Source organism: Cariama cristata, unplaced genomic scaffold, assembly GCF_000690535.1.
Source record: "Cariama cristata isolate BGI_N322 unplaced genomic scaffold, ASM69053v1 scaffold4366, whole genome shotgun sequence".
NCBI classification, from domain to species: Eukaryota; Metazoa; Chordata; class Aves; order Cariamiformes; family Cariamidae; genus Cariama; species Cariama cristata.
In genome coordinates this window covers 1-14,317 of record NW_009620226.1, presented here as the reverse complement: position 1 = coordinate 14,317, position 14,317 = coordinate 1, and the positions used below count along the sequence as shown (strand labels likewise).

At 47.9% G+C, this 14,317-nt stretch overlaps 1 protein-coding gene across 1 annotated transcript; it reads right to left on the bottom strand.

The window, feature by feature from the left end:
• Positions 1–766: 766 nt before the first annotated feature.
• Positions 767–14,297, bottom strand: ZNF346 (zinc finger protein 346). The gene is made up of 5 exons (XM_009701531.1): positions 14,204–14,297; positions 13,017–13,167; positions 11,198–11,437; positions 2,366–2,459; positions 767–1,068 (listed from the first exon to the last, which is right to left on the bottom strand). Exons 1-5 carry the CDS (start codon positions 14,222–14,224, stop codon positions 963–965), a joined length of 612 nt encoding a protein of 203 aa, XP_009699833.1. The 5' UTR covers positions 14,225–14,297; the 3' UTR covers positions 767–962.
• Positions 14,298–14,317: the final 20 nt, after the last annotated feature.

Sequence of the window (14,317 nt, the reverse complement as noted above, 5' to 3'; positions counted from 1 at the left end):
CCAGAGTATTTTGGTGGCAGTAGGGAAAATGCTGCACTTCCATGCAGACTCCAACAGAATTAGAGATAAACTCACCCTGCTCTACCTTCCACTGCTGATTGCATTGGAGATCTCCACCGCTGCCAAGTTTGGCTGAGATTGGTTTAAGTCACGGGGGGTAAAGACACACACGGTGAATGATCACGTACACCTGTTTCCATAGGAAACCAGGCTAAACAGTTACTTCCTTCCACATGGAAATCCTCAGAGCAGAGGGCTGAGAAGAGCCAGGAGCTCTAACCCCTCTCACAGCCCTCCACTCCCACCAGCAGCAGTTTGCACACCAGAAGTTGTAACTACTTGTCAGACAGACCCAAACAACCCAGCTCCAGAACCAACGGCTGTGGTACTGTGAAAGGCTCAGATGGTAATCGGTGGCTCATGAAATTCTGCACACAAACCTGACCGGAGGAGGCATGGAAAGAGATGCCACGCTGGTTATTTCCTATTTTAGGCCTGTAGAAAGCCAGGCAACCTGCACCGTGTCCCATTCACGCTGCATGAGCGCTGCTCGCTATGGTCTAGTAGCTCTCCTCCAGCAAAAGCCACCTCGGAGCGTGGGATGCTGGCCCTCCAGGTGCAGGAATCCATTATTTGCTCTGGTGAGGGAGGAGGTGACCGCTACCAGCCTGGTGCCAAACCCTCCTTGTACCAGAGACACACCTCCTCTCACACCACACCCACCTTCACAGGAAGCAATTACACAATGAAAACTACTCTAAGGGAGTGAAGTATTTGCTGTCTAGCAAGTCTCTTCCAGCTGGATCCTTTTTCTGACAGATTCAGTCCCCGTTCTGCTCAACGGGTGCATACAGGAGGGTAGGGCTTTGCTTATCCAGAGGGATAATGAAACCATTGTGGGCTGGCAAAGGATGTGCGTTCTTGGGCCACCAACAACTCCAAGAACAGTGCTGCAACTTGCTCTAGAAGTCTTGGCTGAAATAACTGTAGCCTCCTGGGGCAGTTGACTCTTCCCGGACATACTGCTGTGGCGGGAACGGTCCGACAACCGGCACTGCTCCTGGCATCCTGGACATCGAAGGCAGCAAGAGGAAGAGAAGGAAAAAAAGGAGACAATGTCAGAAGTGCTCTGAAATCTGCCAGCTGCAATCACTGCTCAGCAGGCATGGCTGTCAGTGGAGCAACAACCTACTGTAGCCAAGTCAACAACTTGCCAGAAAAGCTTCCAAGTGCATCCATGCCCTCCGTGCCTGTAAACAGACACCTTTAGCGTGGCAGAATTAGCTATTGCAAAGCTCAAGGACTGTTAAAGAGCTTCCATTACAAAGCAAGTATCCTTCCTCTCTTCAGACTGCAGAAACTGGCCTGGAACAGGACTGAATGGCTGAATCCACAAGCAGCTTTCTGAAAGAGAGTTGTGTGGCTGCAAAAACTTGGACAACATCCATGTCCTTAAAGGGAACATTTATGCCTGTGTGTTGGGAACATCCTCAGTGTTATCTATCTAGAACGGGATACTTGCTATTCACTGATCCAGTTGTGCTGTTCAAGAGCCAAAACTTTCCTGGGATGACGGATGGAGCATGTGTCTTCCAATCAAGTCCTCCAGAGAGCTAAGGGATCATGGGGCTGTTATTCCACAGATAGGCAACAAGAGATCCCAGTTTTCCTCCTGTCCTCTCTCGGAAATTTGGCTAGAAGTCTGTTCTCACTTCAGGTAGGGTTTCCTTCTCAGAAGCTCTCTAACCAACTCAGACTCATTACTGAGCCTCTTTTAGCACAGGCTTTGAAATTACAGATCTGAACTTTGACAGTGTCCAGAACAAGTATTTTTGGTATTAATCACCTGGCAGCCTAATTTTTTCGGATTAATAATATATGCAGGGGATGCCATTATTTAACTCGCCAGCTGTGAGAGCGAGTTCAGGAATATAGTCTAGGTTTATGGAGTGTGCTGACTACACGCCAAATTTTTAGACAAGCAACCCCAAGAGAGATTAGAATGGCAAGCAGATCTCCAGTGAGCCAGTCTTTAATTACATTAAAACCTCAATTGTTGGAGAAACAGTGTTTAATGGGTGTCAGGCTGGACACACTCACTGCAAAGGTCCACACTGAGCTGAAATATCAAGAACCGAAAGCAACTGCAGGGCACTTCTTCAGCAGGAGCATCCCAGAGCTGTCTGCAGAGGGAGCTGCCGAAGTGAACCGGCTTCAGGTCAAAGAGAGTAAGCTTGCACAAACCCTGTTGTCCTGCTTGCAAGTCAGCTGGAAAAATGCATTCAAAACTGCATTTTAAGTTCTATTTAAGCCATCAATTTGAACAGCGAGGCTGGGAACACACTTAGACAAGAACATTACTTACTGATTCTTGTGTTTGAAGCCACTGATGTGAGCTTGGTACTGCTCTATGGAGTTCAGTACTATGTTACATGTGCTGCAGGGGTATCCCTTCCCAGCTGAAACAGACATCAATGTTAGCACACACAGCTAGCCAACAACATGGTGCCTGAGTTAGAAACAAGTGAGATAATCAATCACTTGGTGGGTTAAACAACTGCTAAACAAAGAAAAATAGCAAGTCAATAGCCTGACCAGGCGGGGAAGTTGTAGAATCCCACTACCTCACCATGTATCAGCCAGTCACTGCGAGCGAGTCACTAAGCCAGAAAAGCTTTCCTGGTCAGAATATGGGTTTATCTATGAAAGCAAAGACACATTTCTTATAAACAGTTCACAGTATCAGACATAGTAAAAATCTCAGCATTAGGACACCAAACCTGATGCTATACTGCCTTTGCAACTCCATTTCTCTCCCAAATTCCTATTTCTCCTGATCTGTACATCTCTGTCCTGGTTTCGGCTGGGATAGAAGTTAATTTTCTTCCTAGTAGCTGGTACAGTGCTGTGTTTTGGATTTAGTACGAGAATAATGTTGATAACACATGGATGCTTTAGCTGTTGCTAAGTAGTGCTTCCCCTAAGTCACGGACTTTTCAGTTTCCCGTGCTCTGCCAGTGAGGAGGGGCACAAGAAGCTGGGAGGGAGCACAGCCAGGACAGCTGACCCCAACCAGCCAAAGGGATATTCCATATCATAGAGCGGCATGGCCAGTATAGAAACTGGGGGGAGTTGGTCAGGAGGGGCCGATCGCTGCTCACGGACGGGCTGGGCATCAGTCAGCAAGTGGTGAGCAATTGTATTGTGCATCACTTGTCTTTTCTTGGGTTTTACTTCTTTCTTTTTGTTATCTCCCTTTTCATTACAATTATTATTAGTATTCTAATACTTTATTTTAGTTCAATTATTAAACTGTTCTTATCTCAACCCACGGTTTTCACTTGTTTTCCGATTCTCCTCCCCATCCCACCAGGGCCAGAGGGAGGGAGGGAGCAAGCGGCTGCTTAATGCTTAGTTGGCGGCTGGGGTTAAACCACGGCAGTCCTTTTTGGCACCCAGTGTGAGGCCCAGTGGGTTGAGATAACGACAAATCTGACTGGAACACGTTAGAACAAATTTGTTCTAAGCATTCATTATATTAGTTCAATAGCTGCTGGTCACAATGTTGATTTATTTGCTCTCAAAGTTGGTGTGCTTGTTCTTAAAGTCGCCTTACTTGCAGTACATGTTCCCTGTTGTGCTGTTTACCACCTGTGGGAACTGGGCTAGAGTTATCATGTTGTTGTATGTTGTAACACTGGCTTATGACATGATAGAATTGCTGGTTGTGTAACTAATCTGGTATTTGTACTCAGCATTGCCGTCACCTCCGTACTTTGGGAGCCATCTATTGGAAACTATTAATATTTACAGCTTTTACCTTTCCTCCTCAGAGAGCCAAGCTATGAAGGAGACATCTTTCCATATCTTCCCCTTCCCCACCAGGCTAATTACAATAGCATTTGAGAATTTTGAAAATTTTTAATATCATTGGGATGTTGAAACCAGCATGCTCCTACTGCTAGGAACCAGTATGCTCCCGAATGTGGTTCAGGTCTTGTTCAGGGTTAAGAAACTACCTGCGGATATTCCAACCCCTGCAACAGGTACGGTGGATGTCAGACCCCGGTGATGGGTGATGCAGCTCAACCAGAGAACCAACCCGTGCTGGTATCAGTCGCCCCTATACCCAAGAAGAAATGGACATGAAAGTCAGCTCGTTTAATAAAGGAGGACGAAGCAGGGCTATCACAAGAACAGGAGGAAGAGGCAGAACAAGAAGTAGCCACCCAATCCCTATCCCTGAGTGAGCTGTGGGATATGCAAAAAGATTTCAGCCATCATCCAGGTGAGCACACTATCACCTGGCTGTTCCGATGCTGGGATAACAGGGCTAATAGCCTGGCATTAGAGGGTAGGGAAGACAAGCAGCTGGGATCCCTTTCTAGGGAAGGGGGCATTGACAAGGTGACTGGAAAAGGGACTCAGCCTCTGCAGGCGACTCCTGTCAAGCATAAAGGAAAGGTATCCCTTCAAGAAAGATGTTATACGTCATCCAGGCAAGTGGACCATCATGGAGAGAGGTATCCAGTACCTGAGGGAATTAGCTTTGCTAGATATGATTTATTATGACCCAAACAACAGGCAGTCATCCACAGATCCAGACAAAGTCCAATGCACACAACCCACGTGGTGGAAATTTGTACGGAGCGCACCATCATCGTATGCCAACTCATTGGCAGTAATGGCCTGGAGAGACAAAGAGGCACCAATGGTGGATGAAGTGGCTCACCAGCTCTGGCAATATGAAAAAAGTTTATCTTCCTCCCTCGTCTTGGCTGTGGAGAAACTGGTCCAGGAACTCAAAGAGGATAGATCCTACACCCCACCTCTACAGACCAGTGTCTCAGCTATTAACAGTAAGCGTTCTTCTGCTCAAGAGACAGGATACAGAAGGTACACACCACAGTGTACCTGTGGTTTTACCTGCAGGACCACAGAGAGGACATGAGGAAGTGGGATGGAAAATCTACCTCAACCCTAGAGGCAGGGGTATGTGAATTGCAAAGAAAAACAGTCACAAAAGGGGGTTCTTCCAAGAAAATTGCTACTCCAGTCTCCAGTGGGCAGTTCCCCAGACAGACTGGAAGGGCTGATCTTACTCCTGATCCTATGGACAGGAATGCTAATCCATTTTTACAAGGAATGAGTGGAGAATTTCACAACCAGGACTAGAGGGGCCCTGCCTCCAGCCAGGTGGAAGAGGGGGACAACCGGGTTTGCTGGACTGTGTGGATCTGGTGTCAGACCCACAGGAGTATGAGGCTCTAGTAGACACCGGTGCATAGTGTACCCTAATGCCATCAAGCTATAAAAGGGCAGAACCCATCTGTATCTCTGGGGTGACAGGGGGATCCCAACAGCTAACTGTATTGGAGGGCAAAGTAAGCCTGACTGGCAAAAACACCCCATTGTGGCTGGCCCAGAGGCTCCATCCATCCTTGGCATAGACTACCTCAGGAGAGGGTATTTCAAGAACCCAAGAGGGTACCGGTAGGCTTTCAGTATAGCTGCCTTGGAGACGGAGGAAATTAAGCAGCTGTCTACCTTCCCTGGTCTCTCGTAGGACCCTTCTGTTGTGGGGTTGCTGAGGGCTGAAGAACAACAGGTTCTGATTGCTACCACAACGGTGCGCCGGCAGCTATATGGCACCAACCGAGACTCCCATCCATGAACTGATTTGTCGGCTGGAGAGCCAAGGGGTGATCAGCAAGGCTCGCTCACCCTTTAACAGCCCGAAATGGCCAGTGCAAAAGTCTAATGGAGAACGGAGACTAACAGTAGACTATTGTGGCTTGAATAAAGTCACGCCACTGCTGAGTGCTGCCGTGCCGGGCATGCTAGAACTTCAATATGAACTGGAGTCAAAGGCAGCCAAGTTGCACGCTACAATTGATATCGCTAATGTGTTTTTCTCAATCCCTTTGGCAGCAAAGTGCAGGCCACAGTTCGCTTTCACTTGGAGGGGTGTCTAGTACCCCTGGAATTGACTGTCCCAGGGGTGGAAACACAGCCCCACCGTTTGCCGTGGACTGATCCAGACTGCACTGCAACAGGGTGAAGCTCCAGAGCACCCACAATACATTGACAGTATCATCATATGAGCCAACAGAGCAGAAGAAATTTTTGAGAAAGGGAAGAAAATAGTCCAAATCCTTCTGAAAGCCGGTTTTGCCATAAACCAAAGTAAGGTCAAGGGACCTGCAGAGGAGATCCAGGTTTTAGGAATAAAATAGCAAGATGGACATCATGAGATCCCAATGGAGGTGATCAACAAAATAACAGCTATGTCTCCACCAACTAGTAAAAAGAAAACACAAGCTTTCTTAGGCATTGTGGGTTTTTGGAGAATGCACATTCCAAATTACAGTCTCATTATAAGCCCTCTCTATCAAGTCACCCAGAAGAAGAATGATTTCAAATGGGGCCCTGAGCAATGACAAGCCTTTGAACAAATTAAACAGGAGATAGTTCATGCAGTAGCCTTTGGGCCAGTCTGGGCAGGGCGAGATGTAAAAAATGTGCTGTACATTGCAGCTGGGGAGAACGGCCCTACCTGGAGCCTCTGGCAGAAAGCACCCGGGGAGACTTGAGGTCAACCCCTCACGTTTTGGAGTCAGGGAATACCTTGAATAGGAAACCCTAGTCACCTAGGAATCTTGGAAGTGATCATGGACTGGCTAGAAGGCAAAGATTTTGGAATGTCACCAGAGGAGGAGGTGATGCGTGTTGAAGAGGCCCCACTGTACAATAAATTACCAGAAAATGAGAAGCAATATGCCCTGTTTACTGATGGGCCCTGTTGCATTGCAGGAAAGCATCAGAGATGGAAGGTGGCCGTATGGAGTCCCCTGCAACAAGTCGCAGAAACTGCTGCAGGAGAAGGTGAATTGAGTCAGTTTGCAGAGGGGAAAGCCATCCGGCTGGCTTTAGACATTGCTGAATGAGAAAAATTCAGCTGTATTCAATTCTGTTCTCTATACTGGCTCATGGATGGTGGCAAATGCCCTCTGGGGCATGGATGGAAGCAGAGCAACTGGCAACACAGAGGTAAAGCCATCTGGGTCACATTGTGGCAAGATACTGCTGCCCGGGTGGAGAACCTGGTTGTGAAGGTATGTCACATAGATGCTCACGTACCCAAGAGTCAGGCCACTGAAGAACATCAAAACAATGAACAGGTGGATCAGGCTGCTAAGATTGAAGTGGCTCTGGACTGGCAACATAAGAGTGAATTATTTCTAGCTTGGTGGGCCCATGACACCTCAGGCCATCAAGGAAGAGATGCAACTTGTAGATGGGCTTGTGATCAAGGGGTGGACTAGACCATGGATGCTATCGCACAGGTTATCCATGAATGTGAAACAAGCGCTGCAATTAAGCAAGCCAGGTGGTTAAAGCTGTTTTGGTATGGAGGACGATGGCTGAAATGTAAATATGGGGAGGCCTGGCAGATTGACTACATCACACTCCCACAAACCTGCCAAGGCCAGCGCCATGTGCTCACAATGGTGGAAGTAACTACCGGATGGCTGGAAACATATCCCATGCCCCATGCTACCGCCCGGAACACAATCCTGGGCCTTGAAAACCAAGTCTTATGGTGGCATGGCACTCCAGAAAGAATTGAGTCAGACAATGGGACTCATTTCTGAAACAACCTCATAGACACCTGGGCCAAAGAGCATGGCATTGAGTGGGTATATCACATCCCCTATCATGCATCAGCCTCCGGGAAAATCAAATGATGCAATGGATTATTAAAGACTACGTTGAGAGCAATGGGTGGTGGGACCTTCAAACATTGCGATACACATTTAGCAAAAGCCACCTGGTTAGTCAACACTAGAGGATTTGCCAGTCAGGCTGACCCTGCCCAATCAAAACTTTTTCATACTGTAGAAGGGGATAAAGTCCCTGTAGTGCACATAAAGGGCATGCTAGGGAAAACAGTCTGGGTTGTTCCTGCCTCACGCCTCAGGCAAAGGCAGACCCATCTGTGGGATTGCTTTTTCTCAAAAGCTGGGTGCACTTGCTGGGTAATGTGAGAGGATGGGGAAGTCTGATGTGTACCTCAAGGGGATTTGATTTTGGGTAAGAATAGCCAATGAATTAAAATGTATGATATTAATTGCTGTATGTCATCACTTCTATGGTGGCTATATGCCATATCAAGGATATTACAGTAAAAATCACTCAGATTAATGAAGAATAAACTTTGATGAAACCGCACAAGCGCAGCGGTGATGGAATCAGTGCTGGCTTCAGCATGCAAGAATCCAACAGCACACACCCTCCTTCCTGCCCTGAAAGACTGTTATGACAGATGGAGCCCAAAGCCATGAACTAAATGAACATGTTACAGGGATGGCCCACAGACTAAGGGAACGATACCTGTGTGTATGTATCAGAAGACAGGAAAGGTGATAGTGGTTAACTGGGATGTATGGGAAAGTGTGGGACCTGGCCATGATGTAAATGGTACAGAGTAAGGGGTGGATATTATCCTGGTTTCGGCTGGGATAGAATTAATTTCCTTCCTAGTAGCTGATACAATGCTGTTTTGGATTTAGTATGAGAATAATGTTGACAACACATGGATGCTTTAGCTGTTGCTAAGTAGTGCTTCCCCTAAGTCACGGACTTTTCAGTTTCCCGTGCTCTGCCAGTGAGGAGGGGCACAAGAAGCTGGGAGGGAGCACAGCCAGGACAGCTGACCCCAACCAGCCAAAGGGATATTCCATATCATAGAGCAGCATGGCCAGTATAGAAATGGGGGAGGTGGTCAGGAGGGGCCGATCGCTGCTCAGAGACAGGCTGGGCATCGGTCAGCTGGTGGTGAGCAATTGTATTGTGCATCACTTGTCTTTTCTTGGGTTTTACTTCTTTCTTTTTGTTATCTCCCTTTTCATTACTATTATTACTATATTTTATTTTAGTTCAATTATTAAACTGTTCTTATCTCAACCCACGGGTTTTACTTGTTTTCCGATTCTCCTCCCCATCCCACCAGGGCCAGGAGGAGGAGTGAGTGAGAGCCTGCGTGGTACTTAGCTGGCGGCTGGGGTTAAACCACAGCAGTCTCATAACAGAAAACGAGGGAGATACTTAATTTGTAAGCTTGCAGTGTTTCAATGAAAAAAAGCAGTCAGAGGAGATTACACGCAATGTCCAGTTCCACAATGCAGCATTCTGCTAAGCCTTGCTGAGGTGCCAACTGAGAATATTAAGCTGTATCCTGAAGCAGTTTGGTCACAGTCAGTGTAACAGTTAGCTGCCAAAAAAAAAGTTTCCAACAATAGTTGTACTAGACAGACCAATGGTTTTGTGTAACATGACAACTCCAGCTAGAATGAAAGTTCGGGAGGTCACAGATACCAAACAGGCAAGCATGGCAGCAGAGCTCAGCACAGGAGTCTCTAACAGGGGAAAATCCTGGCAGTTGTCCTCAAGACATGAAGCGCTCCTGAATTTTGGCTTGCTGGGGAAGGGCTCTGCCTGGGAGTCTCACAAAGAAAACATTTCCTTAAGGTGAAAGAGGAGACTCACCCCAGGGGTGCAGAGCAGCATAATCAGTGAGTGAGAAGCACAACACATGATGTGGCAGACATTTCCCCACCTGGCTGCTGCACCTCAGAGAGATTTTAGACTCAGGTGGGACATTCAGCTCTCAAAACAGAGCCGGATCTGGGTAGGAAAGGCCAGAGGAGCCACTACAGCCCTCAGGTCTGCCTCCCTGCAAAATCGAAGTCAAGATCTCCCTGTTGCAAATCCGTCAAACAGGTGTGTGGACAAAGTTGTCTAAACTGCACTCCTGCACCCCAAACTGGTGGTTCCTAGAGGAACTTTAAGCAGACAAACACCTCAGTGTTGCACTGCAAAGAACAGATCCGTACCTGCTACTAGCCAGATCCCAGCAGAGAGAAGTTTAGGGACAGGCACGGCTGTCAGCACACAGAGATGGGCAATGACAGCAGGAGAAAACATCTTGCTGACTGCAGCCCATCACCTCCAAGCAGCCCCCAATTACAGCCCAGGCTCCGAAACCTCGCCTGAACGGCTTAAGTGCCACGGAGACGCGTCCGTAGGTACTACGGTTCTGCTGGCACTTCACAGGAGACATCAATCACACAGGCAAGGGCCCTGCCCACCTACCCAGCCTGCCCGGGCTGGGGCTCCTGCCACTGTCAGTGCCTGAGTCACACTAAAGTGGAACCATTCATCAGACCCCACTAATTAGGTAAAAAGCAGATGGGTAACGCTAGATAGCAAGCACCTTTTCCATCTCCCACATGACTATGCAATGTGGGAGAGAATATTACTTGGATAATTGAGCCTCATTTCTCGTAAGTGCTACCGGTATCTAAAGGTGGCCTGCAAAGAATTAGAATAATTAATCTTCTGCTTGTGTGGGTTTTTCTGGCAGAGAAAGAAGGCCTTCAAGAAGATTTTAAGGTGATCTGTCTGCCGATTATTTACCTCAGGCATCCAGGAGGTACTTGACTTCCTGGTCCAACAGAAGGCTGCTGGGAGGAACTCCTAATGCTTTCACTGGACTCCAAGGGCTTTCCTCACATAGAAGTGCTCATAAGCAGCAGATTATAAGCCAAATGAGTTTTAACTGTCTGCCTAAAGTTCCTCCTTAATAGTTTTGGATTTTTTTTCCTGCTTGCTCCAGAGAGAGTTGCATTAGTTCATCAGATGGAAGAGCCCACACAGAGGCAGAAAGGCATTCAGGGAGAAATCTCTCTGGCTTTCATGTGCTTTGAAGCAGCAGGTGCAGTTAAACCTATTTCTTCCATCTTTGGCTAGTCCCCTCCGAAGATGTTTCTTAAGCATCAAATGCCACTTTTATCTTTCCATTTTGGATGCAATCACCTAGCTAGAAACAGTACTGGCCAAAATCCCTGGATTATCCACACACAGAATAAAAAGGACATGTCCCTGATTAAACAACATTGCAAAACACAACCCAAAGCTTGTAATCAGTAGCTACAGTCTAAAACCTCTCTTACTGCCAGGGTGTTACAACATAAACCAAATCAATCTTATGGGCTGTAATCAAGATCCTCATCACGAGCAATTCTCCCCTGCTCCCTCCGCACAGACTCTCTCGTCCAAAGACCTGTCAGGCACATACTGTCGCTCTCCCACCCTGCTCTTCAGCTATTTATTAGCCTGCCTGCCGAGAACTCACCCATGAAGGACGATGCCGGCGCATCAGGGGTTCGGCCATAGTGTGCCATCAGCTTGTGTTTGGTCTCTTGCTTTCTGTGCTTCTTGCCTACATAATGCTGTTTTGCCATAAGGGGGTTGTTGAAAGTGGCATGGCAGAGGCTACAGAACTTGTCAGGGTCAGTAATGTCCTTGTTCTCTTCGTTAGAAGACACGGTAGAGGTGGGGAGGGTAGCAGGATGTTTCTGTGTCGGCACCACTTCTGCAGGGTAAATCCAAACTCTTGGTCAGTCACAGAACTCAGAGCTAAAAAACTGCCACTTTATTTCCCCAAAAGCCACATTAAAAAAAATAACTCACTACACCTAAAACCCAAACCTAGACAGAGAATGTAAGACATCTAGATAAATCAACGTTTCTCCTACTTCTTCCCTTAAGACTGCAGAATTGAAAGGAGTGTGGTAAGACAAGTTAGAGCAGGCCAGAAAAACTCTCAGGGTTAGAAAAAACCCAACAGATTTGCCTATTTCTTGTTAACATAAGCATGGCTGTATTCAAAAAACACTGGACACGAATGAGCTTCCACCTACTATTATCATCACCCAGCTAGAACACGGGTACAAGCCCCTGTGCAGCAAAGGCAAGTGGATTTCTGGAAACACCAAGCAGTTGCGGGACTTGATCCTGAACCAAAGCCATGAGGAGTCTTGCCTGAAAAATAGCATGAATGGGACTAGGTCCGATGCAGTGAATCCACAGAGAGAAGCGGCTCTCCCGACTGATGGAGAAACCTGCACCTTCTCATTACAGAGTACCAAAGACCAGAGTGAGGAACCATCTAAGGACCAGAGAGCTTCTCTCACGCTGATACAGAAGGTACGCACCAGACTGCTCATGTGTACATCCACCCTTTCCTGAAGGTTCTTCATACCCAAAACCAAGGGCTTCAAAGGACAAAAACATCCCATGGGCCACCCTGACTCCAGAGGTGGCTTCGCTGCATGCACACAACCTAGGAAAGCCATGAAGACACCCTGGGACAGACGGTTTCTGCCCAGAAGATCCCAACTCGGAGCTAGCACAAGCTGCCATCCTCATCTGCACTCAAAGGCTGCATTTTCCCTCTGTCCTGACCAGCTACAGCACCCCAGGCTCTCGGCAGCTCCTACCCATCCCAGACAGGGGGTCTCCCTCCCCACCCACTGGGCTTTTCCATCTGCTAGCAAAGGGACACGACTCACAGGCAGCTACACCGGGTCAGACCTGAGGTCTGCCTGGACTGTGTCCCGTCATGAAAAAAGGACATGGGAAAAGCACAAGGTCAGGACAAGCACATACCAATGCTTCCCAGCTATACTGTCCCAGTCCCCAGCTATCTGTAGCTCACAAGTCCCTGAACCTCAGAGGCTACATTTTTCTAGCTGAGCAGCCCTGACAAATTTGCTGTATCGGAGTTTCACCACTCACTTCAGTCCCTGTAAGCATTTAGCAAGCATTGTATCCTGTGACAGGCATTTCTACAGCTTAACATCACACTTCCTGAAGAGCAGCTCTCTCCTGGTCCCTGCACACAGAGATAGGTACAACACTGCTGCAAGCTGCATTTCTCCCGAACAAAGCAAAACAAAAAACCACACAACTTTTTGCCAACGCCAGCCCACCAAGATGACTGCTGAGAGGGGCCATGTCTCTGGAGGTGCACCGCTGCCTTGCTCTGTTTCACAATAAAGAGCACACACATCCTCACAAGAGCTTACACTTACAGTCCAATGAACCTCTCAACTTTTTTATTGCTTGAACAGCCCCTCGGTACAACACGAAGGCGCTGCAGACAGTCATACCTTCCACTTTGGGGGACTGCTGCTTCATGTTCTTGGCATGAGTCTTGCCCAAGTAGTGAGATGTTGCCACGGCCGGAGAGGAAAAGGTCATGTTGCAGATAGGACAACACTTGTTCCTGTCTTCCCCACTGCCGCCTTCCTGCTTGCTGTCCTGTGCACACAGAGTTGCAGAGTGGCTGAGGTTGGGAGGGACCTCTGGAGCTCACCTCGTCCAACCTTCTTGTTACGAGAAGAAACACTAAAGTTTGGGGGTCTAAGACAACAAGGTAATCAGAGACATTCAGGTGTTAAGTTGAAGAAGCGTGACTGAGGACTTCCATGATGCAGCATCATTCTCTCCCTCACTGGAGAATGTTCTTGCACCAGATTACTTTTTTAAACCTGTTAGTGAACCACTCCAGGCAGAGGAGCAGCCCTGGCCTGTATGGGTTAAGGACGAGGTTAAGTGTGTGGCTGCCAGAATTGGAACAGGCAGCCTTTTACTCTCCGAGGTGTGAACTGAGCAACACAAACATCGGTATCAGCTGGGTCATCTGCAACATGATGCCAGCAGAGGAGGCAGCAGCAGTCATTTCTAAGCCTAACACTATGTGCAAAGGCATCTGCCTTTATCCCCCCACCCCCCCGCCACAAATGTTGGAGAGTTAGGGATTAAAACTGAAGCAATCATAAAAGTAGAATCCATTTCCCAAGTGAGTCACGGGGCAGACAGATGGCCGAGTGGAACGTGGCGCCTTTACTGACCAACAGGCTCCAGCTACTGGCCAAGGAAACCTAAATAAGTAAAAAAATGATTGCTCTGGAAAGAATTCCAGTTGACGGTCAACCCAACGTGCTCTCTGTGACAGTAAAGGTTATGCAACAATAGTCCTGACAAGTTGTTGCTCTTACTCACTTTTCTCTGTCCTTTCAAGCAAGACTATCGATAAAAGGCAACGTGCGTCTGTTTAAATGGAGAAGACAAACTCACAGAGGCTGTATAAACGGGCAGGGCAGCAGGAACTGTGCTCGCTGAGACAAGGCCTGGCAACACACCTGCCACCGAGCTCTGCAGTTCTCACAATGCCCCTTCCGAGAGTGTTTTCTTCATTTATTCATAAAGACGCCCAGGCCGTACAACAGCCTTTAGCCCCGCAGGTCCCGCTCGGCGGTATTTAGGCCTGAAGGGCTCTACGCTCTCCTCTCACCTGCTTCGCATCCAGCCTCATCTTCTTCCCGTGGGCAAGCTCCTCTCCACCGTGGATGGACAGGTACCGCCTCACCTTGTTGGCGTGCTTCTTGCTCTGGGGAAAGCAGAGAGA

Bases quoted from the DNA above. Each gene is read 5' to 3' on its own strand.
- ZNF346 (XM_009701531.1), bottom strand. From the start codon at position 14,224: ATGAGGCTGGATGCGAAGCAG. The intron at 11,438-13,016 runs GTATGACTGTCT...TTTACCCTGCAG, and splicing joins GCAGTCCCCCAAAGTGGAAG to AAGTGGTGCCGACACAGAAA. The intron at 2,460-11,197 runs GTGAGTTCTCGG...TGTCTGTTTCAG, and splicing joins GCCGGCATCGTCCTTCATGG to CTGGGAAGGGATACCCCTGC.